Source organism: Bison bison, unplaced genomic scaffold (assembly GCF_000754665.1).
Source record: "Bison bison bison isolate TAMUID 2011002044 unplaced genomic scaffold, Bison_UMD1.0 scf7180017864468, whole genome shotgun sequence".
In the NCBI taxonomy this organism is placed as follows: Eukaryota; Metazoa; Chordata; class Mammalia; order Artiodactyla; family Bovidae; genus Bison; species Bison bison.
This window is the reverse complement of record NW_011495029.1, coordinates 103,571-112,616: the sequence shown is the minus strand read 5'-3', so window position 1 is coordinate 112,616 and position 9,046 is coordinate 103,571. Positions and strand designations below refer to the sequence as shown.

Sequence of the window (9,046 nt, the reverse complement as noted above, 5' to 3'; positions counted from 1 at the left end):
ATGCAAGAAGAGTGTTCTTTGCACTATTACTTACATAAAGAATTAAAAACAGCCTGAAGTCCAACAATCAGGAGTGGACAGCAAAGATGACACCATTCGGGTCCTCAGCTGACCAAGGCAGGGCTGCAGGAATTGGAGTGGGGCTGGTGGGAGTCCAGAAAAAAGGTTTGTGGGATAAAGGCTATTGCAGAAGCGAGGAAGATGTGGGCTGTGGGAGCTACAGCAGCAGGAATGTTATCAAGGCAGAGACTCAAGCACAGGGTGCATGACATCATTTGCAATAAAGAGAGTCATTTTCCAATTAACATGCATCCACAAAGAGACATTTTTGTACATTAAAGCAAGTAGAGCATAGTCATCACACACCTGGAATTTGGATCAGAAAGACTTGGGTTCAAGGCTGGGCTCCAGCAGAAATGTGAAAACTTGGACTGACCTAAGTTTACGTGAGTTTCAGGAGCCTGCACGTCATAGACAGTGGATCAATATCACCTATAACCAATTATTAACACAAGGATTCCCAACCTCATGTAATTTCCAGAGGATTCCCTTCCTATCTGTTCTTCTGTCTCTGGTTTTATTGTTCCTATAACTTCGCAGATGGCTGTCTCCTGTCTGATTATACTCTCTTGTACCCCAACAGGACAGCAGAACTCTGACTGGGGAGGATGAGTAACTTTCCTTAACAAGTGATCTGCAGAGCCCAGGGGACAGAGAACCATGCTGAGTTAAATCCATGGTGGCACTGATGGCTGTCCCAGGGGAAACCACCCAGGACCTCACCCCTCGCTGCCCCCTCAGGCACTGCTCACCCGCGATCAAGCCCACAATCTGTTTTCTCTTCCCCAAGGGTGAAACGACACCTCCTTCCAGCCTGACACAGACGGGTTAGCTGAAGGGAGATTTCTGAGACCCTGCTGATGCCACCATGAGCTCAGAAGATCCCAGGGACCGCTCAGGTAGTCAGCCACCTCGTCTCTGGCAGATTCCTACTTGTGACCCAGAATTGAGGGTGGTGTCTCCAGGCCAAATTAACCTGCCGAGCAACCAAGAACCAAGAAAGGCGTGTATTAGCATCCCTCAGAGAGGCAATGGGGAGTCCTCTAACACTTGGCGGTCTGTCCCCACAGCCTCTTTCCTGGTCCTCTCCTCAGGGAGCCACAGATAAGATGCTAACTTCCTCCCCCTGCCTCCTGACCCCCAGCTAATGACTCAGAAATGCGGCAGGGCAGCCCATGGAGGGGTGTGGGCACAGCAGAGAAGGCAGGACAGGGAGAGGAGGTCCCCTGGAGCATCTCCTGCCCTCTCCCTTGGTCTAAGCCTCCTTCTGCTCCCAGAACCTGGGGTGTCAACACAGAGGCTCTTTCCTCCATCTCTTGCCCTGCTGCCCACCCAGCTGCTCCGTGAGGGTCAGTGGACTCTAATCTGAACCCCAATCTGGCCTTTGCTGGCTCCCACACCTGCCTCTGAGATCTGGAGCACTTTACCTGACCTAACCTGTAAAATGAGAATATTTCCCTATGTTGTGATGAGGACTGAATATAATGTGTGTCTGTGTCCTGGGCCGGGGCCTGCCACATAGTAGGTCCTGCCTAGTGCCGTGCTGTCCCCTCTACCTGGAATGTGTTATTCGAAGTAGAAACCTCTCCCCTTCTCTAGAATCCCCTCTCTCCTGTGCTGTGCTAGGGCACCTGCCCAGTGCTCCCATATATAAACACCTGATTACCAGGTGGCTGCCTCAGGCCGGTACTAGTTCTCTTGTTCTCAAACACCCACGCAGACAACCAGGTGCTCAGTTATTTCCTCCACCCACACCACCCTAATCAGTCAACACACAGATCTAGTGCTGTGGGTTCGCTCCATGTGAGCCCTGTTTGTTTCTCCCTTAGTGATGCATGAGAAAAAGAAAACCTAAGAGCACTTAATTTCAGGGAAGAGAGAGAGAGAGGAAGAGATCTGACATCTCTTCATTTAATATGGACACTGATATTACTGAATTAAGGCCCCACACTTAAGGCCTCATTTCACCTAATTACTGCCTTAAAGCCCCCAATCTTCTAATACAGTCATTGCAGAGTGGGTGGGTCTGGGCGTTAACTTATGAATTGGGGCTGGTGCACACAGTCAACAGCATGCCAGATGAACGCTGCTCAGAAAGGTGAACTTTAGCCACTTATCAGACCAGATCAGATCAGTCCCTCAGTCGTGTCCAACTCTTTGCGACCCCATGAATCGCAGCACGCCAGGCCTCCCTGTCCATCACCAACTCCTGGAGTTCACTCAGACTCACATCCATTGAGTCAGTGATGCCATCCAGCCATCTCATCCTCTGTCATCCCCTTCTCCTCTTGCCCTCAATCCCTCCCAGCATCAGAGTCTTTTCCAATGAGTCAACTCTTCCCATGAGGTGGCCAAAGTACTGGAGTTTCAGCTTTAGCATCATTCCTTCCAAAGAAATCCCAGGGCTGATCTCCTTCAGAATGGACTGGTTGGATCTCCTTGCAGTCCAAGGGACTCTCAAGAGTCTTCTCCAACACCACAGTTTAAAAGCATCAATTCTTCGGCGCTCAGCCTTCTTCACAGTCCAACTCTCACATCCATACATGACCACAGGAAAAACCATAGCCTTGACTAGACGATACTTTGTGGGCAAAGTAATGTCTCTGCTTTTAAATATGCTATCTAGGTTGGTCATAACTTTCCTTCCAAGAACTAAGTGTCTTTTAATTTCATGGCTGCAGTCACCATCTGCAGTGATTTTGGAGCCCAGAAAAATAAAGTCTGACACTGTTTCCACTGTTTCCCCATCTATTTCCCATGAAGTGCATCACACCATAGTTTATTCTAATCTTCAATTTTTATTTTTCTGTCTAGAGAGCCAAAGCTTTTTTGAGGATGTCCTTGAGTATTTCCAGGGGAGTGTGAGATGGGAACAACTGCAATTCCTGCTCACTGAAGACAAACCCTGGGAGAATTTTGTGACCGAGGCTGACTTGTCCAGGTAACCATGCAGGTACCCCAGGAATGTCACCTACATGCCCCCAGGAAGATTATCCCAGGCTAGTTTCCTCCAGGCAGATCCTATGGTTGAGGGCGAGGATGTTTCTCCTCAAGATCCTATGTGGAATGTTTCCTCTGTGTTATTTGTTAGCATTAAATGACGTTGGGTTGAGAGGAGACGAAACCTGCAAGGAAGGGCAGGTTATATGACCTTGGACAAGTTACTTAACTACTCTCTGCTTCATCCTCTGTTCAGTTTTATTGTGAGGACACTGAGATCATGCACACAAGTGCTTTTCATGATTGCTGACACAGAGTAGGTGCTCAGTCAATGTTAATTTTAAAATAAGCTTGTTGGGAAGACTCAGGGACCTTCTTCCTGGAGATGATAAACAAGAAGGACATCCTTTAGGTCAAGTCAGAAAATTCTGACCCGAACATCATTTTGTGTTCCTGGGGATTCCGATCAGAACTCTTTCATTCCCCATTTTAGGAATTATACAAACACTGCAGGTTCCTGCTGGCCAATAAGGCAGAGAGGCTGGAGGGGAACTGGTTGGACCTGGTGGGATCCTGAATCTAGCCCTGCCCAACTCTGGGCCTGTGGGTTTAAGACTTTGAGTCTCAGATTTGTTACGTGTTATGTCTCCAGTGGGAATACCAATTTAAACTGATGGACTGTAGTGATGGCCTCAGAGTGAACTGCAGAGTCAGAGGTGGGGAACCAAGTGCAATCATCTCATTGAAAGGCCCAGGGAGGCCTGGATCAGGGTCAGACCTAAGGGTCAGGGTGGAGCAGAGGGTCTAGGTTGGAGGACTAGTAGGCAGGCTTGGGCAGCAGGCCAGGATTAGAGTGAGGAAAGTGGGCCCTGAGGACACAGAACTGAAGGGGCTGTGACTCTAACAGAGGTCCTGGGAGTGGGAGAGGGGATATTTCTTCCCTTCCTGATGGGATCCCCTCAAGATGGGCTAGAGGGCCCTGGGTGACCATGTCCTCCACACCCTGCTTGGGACCTGGCTTCTCCCTCCATCTGGGACCCTCTTCTAGTCTACGTGGAGCCGCCCTAACAGTGGGAAGGCCATGTGGCTCAGAGAGCCCTCCAGGGTCATAGTAAGTGGCTGCGATTGTGTGTCATTTGAGCGATTCTGAGGAGCCTCACGCATCCCCACCAAAGATGAAAACACTTCCTCCACCAGCTGTGCAAGTGCCAGTCTCTTCAGACTTAGCCATTCAGATGGGCATTTCCTCAAGTCTCCTGAATCTTTAGAGGTTTCATAATGTTTCACACTGCCTTGGGGTGCAGGCACATGAAGCTGTCACAAATTAACATGTGACCCCTGAGAGGTCAGCGGTGCTGGGTCCTGGGTCAGGAGTCAGTGAGGTGGGCTGGAGGGGCCACGGGGAACAGAGCTCACAGCAAATCTCCTGCTTCCCAGTCAATATGTGCAGTGGACAGACCCAGTGTCTTTCTGCTGAGAAGGCCAAGGGTATCAGGCTTGGGTGAGAGCAGATGCCAGGCAAAATGATCGTTAAGGGTTCTAGCTGAGTTTTGATTAAAAAATAAATAAATAAAATTCTAGATGCACAGTTAGCCAATCTGAAAAGTGTGAGGGCACAGTCCCAGGACTGTCCTTAATTTCCCATCAAGGGCAAATTTGGGGGATCCCACAACCACCCTCAGATTCTAGAACTCCATAGAAGGATGCACAGACTCATTAAAGCTTCAGGATCCCAGTTATGGTTTATTACAGGGAAGGATGCGGTTTCCCATCAGCCACAGGGAAGAGTCTGGGCAGGTTTCACACATGAAGCATACATTGTCCCCAGGATGCATTACTGTCCTGGATCCAGTGTGGCAGGACACATGGAGCACTGCCCGCCAGGGTGCTCACCCTATTTAACAACAAATTACCCTGACCTGTCATCTCCAGCCCCTCCCAGAGCTCAGACTATTGCCCTAGAGCCCAGCTCCTCCAGAGGTCAGAACTGATACCACGTGACCCAGAGGCCCGCCACATGTCAACTTGTCAGACTCTCCAGTGGCCAAAGTCCCAGGCAGATGAGGACATTCTTATGAGCCAGAATATTCTTGGGGCCTAGGGACCACATCCTAGCAGCCACGAGCAAAGAACAAGTAAACTCCTCACTATACACTAAGGTCCCTGAATGAAGGGTTTTCTGCTCTAATCCCAATTCTCTTTGTTTATCAGTGAAGTTCCCATTTTACACACAGTCTGGAAGTGATGGTATTGGTCTGCTTTGAGGTGTCTTTATCAAATATCTCTCTTAAGTTATAGGTATCTGAAGATGGCCTTTGCTTATTTATTCCATGTTTGAATAAGTACATGGAACACTAACAATATACAAATGAGTGTTTAAGGTTGGAAAAAATTTTACATTAGTAAAATTCTTGTGATTTACAATAAAATCTCTGCGGTTTATGCAGGATAGAGTTTGTTGAGCCTGTTTCTTAGACAAGCAAAGTGTCTTTCTAAGGCTTTAATGTTCATTGTTACAGGGAAGAGGCAGATGTACTCCGTGAATGTCTGATCAAGCTGCAAACAGACTTGGCCGGGGAGGACCAAGACAGGCTACAAAAATACCAGCAGGAAAAGGAGAGGTTTTTGAAGGAGTTTCCTCAGGTAAAAGAAGAGCTGAAGGAGAGCATAAGAAAGCTCCATGAGCTTGCAGACAATGTTGACAAGGTGCACAGCGACTGCACCATCTCCAATGTGGTAGCTTCCTCCACCGGCATTGCGTCTGGCACCCTGAGCATCCTTGGGCTGGTTCTGGCACCCTTTACAGCAGGCCTCAGTCTGGGACTCTCAGCCGCTGGAATAGGGCTGGGAGCAGCAGCTGCTGTAACAGGTTTGTCCACCATGGTGGTGGAAAATGTACACATGTCATCAGCAGAATCCCAGGCCAGTCTCCTTGACATAGCCAAAATAATTTCCTATGTATATGATCTCTACCAAGTTAAAGATTTTGGGAGGCATATTCGTGCCATCAGGGTGGCCAGAGGCAACCCTCAGTTAGTAGCCACTGCTCAGCGCTACATAACCACTGGGCGAGTCTCTCTCCGAAGTGCCCGGCAGGTGAGAAGACATTTCAGAGGCACTGCTCTGGCAATGACTAGAGCAGCCCGTGTCAGGAGAGGAGTCCTGTCAGGTTTATTCATGGGGCTGGACGTGTACTCCCTGGTGAAAGACGCACAGGACGTGCAGGAGGGGGCAAAGACAGCATTGGCTGAGAACATGAGGCAGAAAGCCCGGGAGCTGGAGAAGAAGTTGGAGGAGCTCACCTGGATCTATGAGAGTCTGCAGTAGGGCCCGACTGGGCCACCCCTAGAGCAGTGCAGGGACCAGGGACATGTGCAGGGTCAAGGGGAGAAAGCACTTATTTTGGACTGAAGAAGACACTGAGGGCAGAATAAGGGAGAGACAGGGAGACTAGCAATGAGAAGCCAGGAATAGGGGAGCTTTGAAAATGGGAGAAAGCCAAAGTAATCCAGCACAAGTAGCAGAGCTCCTCTATCGCCCTCCCCAGGGTCTGATATTCCAGCAAGTAGGGTTTCCCCTGGTGAGGGTCTCTAACCCTACTTCTCCAGCATCAACTCACCTTTGAGCTCAGTGGGTAGTGAGTTGCTTGTTCCCATGTTTTATTATAGTTGATTTACAATATTGTATTAGCTTCAGGTGTGTAGCAAAGTGTTTCAATTATATGTGTATCTGTGTTCATATTTATCCCTTTTAAATTTTTTATAAGTTCTTCAGTTCAGTTCAGTCGCTCAGTCATGTCTGACTCTTTGAGACTGCAGGAACCACAGCATGCCAGGCCTCTCTGTCCATCACCAACTTCCAGAATTTACTCAAACTCATATGCATTGAGTCGGTGATGCCATCCAACCAACTCATCCTCTGTCGTCCCCTTCTCCTCCTGCCTTCAATCTTTCCGAGCATCTGGGTCTTTTCAAATGAGTCAGCTCTTCACATCAGGTGGCCAAGGTATTAGAGTTTCACTTTCAGCATCAGTCCTTCCAATGAATATTCAGGACTGATTTCCTTTAGGATGGATTGCTTGGATCTCCTTGCAGTCCAAGGAAGTCTCAAGAGTCTTCTACAACACCATAGTTCAAAAGCATCAATTTTTCAATGCCCAGCCTTTCTTATGGTCCAACTGTCACATTCGTACATGACCACTGGAAAAACCAGAGTCTTGACTAGACGGACCTTTGTGGACAAAGTAATGTCTCTGCTTTTTAATATGCTGTCTAGGTTGGTCACAACTTTCCTTCCAAGGAGCTAGGGTCTTTAATTTCATGACTACAATCACCATCTGCAGTGATTTTGGAGCCCAGAAAAATAAAGTCAACCGCAGTTTCCACTGTGTTCCCATCTATTTGCCATGAAGTGATGGGACCGGATGCCATGATCTTAGTTTTCTGAATGTTGAGCTTTAAGCCAACTTTTTCACTCTCCTTTTTCACTTTCATCAAGAGGCTCTTTAGTTCTTCTTCACTTTCTGCCATAAGGTTGGTGTCATCTGCATATATGAGGTTATGGATATTTTCCTAGCAATCTTGATTCCAGCTTATGCTTCTTCCAGCCCAGGGTTTCTCATGATGTACTCTGCATAGAAGTTAAATAAGCAGGGTAACAATATACAGCCTTTGTATATTTGTATATCCCAAAAAGTACTGCTTTCCGGATTTGGAACCAGTCTGTTGTTTCATGTCCAGTTCTAACTGTTTCTTCCTGACCTGCATACAGATTTCTCAGGAGGCACGTCAGGTGTTCTGGTATTCCCATCTCTTGAAGAATTTTCCACAGTTTGTGATGATCCACACAGTCAAAATCTTTGGCATAGTCAATAAAGCAGAAGTAGATGTTTTTCTGGAACTCTCTTGCTTTTTCAATGATCCAACAGATGTTGGCAATTTGATCTCTGGTTCCTCTGCCTTTTCTAAATCCAGCTTGAACATCTGGAAGTTCATGGTTCATGTACTGTTGAAGCCTGGTTTGGAGAATTTTGAGCATTACTTTGCTAGCAGGAGAGATGACTGCAATTGTGTGGTAGTTTGAATGTTCTTTGGTATTGCCTTTCTTTGAGATTGGAATGAAAACCAACTTTTTCCAGTCCAGTATGAAAAGGCAAAATATAGGACACTGAAAGTTGAACTCCCCTGGTTGGTAGGTGCCCAATATGCTACTGGAGATCAGTGGAGAAATAACTCCAGAAAGAATGAAAAGGTGGAGCCAAAGCAACAACAACACTCAGTTGTCAATGTGACTGTTGATGCAAATAAAGTCCGATGCTGTAAAGAGCAATATTGCATAGGAACCTGGAATGTTAGGTTTATGAATCAAGGCAAATTGTAAGTGGTCAACCAGGAGATGGCAAGAGTCAATATCGACATTTTATGAATCAGTGAACTAAAATGGACTGGAATGGGTGAATTTAACTCAAATGACCATTATATCTACTACTGTGGGCAAGAATCCTTTAGAATAAATGGAGTAGTCATCATAGTCAACAAGAGTCTGAAATGCAGTACTTGGATACAATCTCAAAAACAGTAGAATGATCTCTCTTCATTTCCAAGGCAAACCATTCACTATCACAGTATCCAAGTCTATGTCCTGACCAGTAATGCTGAAGAAGCTGAAGGTGGTCGGTTCTATGAAGACCTACAAGACCTTCTAGAACTAACACCTAAAAAAGATGTCCTTTTCATTATAGGGGACTGGAATGCAAAAGTAGGAAGTCAAGAAATACCTGGAATAACATGCAAATTTGTCCTTGGAGTACAGAATGAAGCAGGGTGAAGGCTAACAAAGTTTTGCCAAGAGAACACACTGGTTTTAGCAAACACCCTCTTCCAACAACACAAGAGAAGACTTTACACATGGACATCACCAGCTGGTCAATACAGAAATCAGATTGATTATATTCTTTGCAGCCAAAGGAGAAGTTCTGTACAGTCAGCAAAAACAAGACTGGGAGCTGACTGTGGCTCAGGTCATGAACTCCTTATTGCCAAATTCA

At 46.8% G+C, this 9,046-nt stretch overlaps 1 protein-coding gene and 1 pseudogene across 1 annotated transcript; one reads left to right on the top strand and one right to left on the bottom strand.

Moving 5' to 3' along the window:
* LOC105003396 overlaps positions 1–9,046 on the bottom strand; it is a 51,388-nt pseudogene that overhangs the window by 35,644 nt on the left and 6,698 nt on the right.
* On the top strand, positions 2,811–6,607 carry LOC105003441 (apolipoprotein L3-like; the record flags this gene model as incomplete). Its single annotated transcript, XM_010860617.1, has 2 exons — positions 2,811–3,001; positions 5,520–6,607. Coding segments are annotated over 2 exons (999 nt in total), but the record flags the coding sequence as incomplete, so codon positions are not given.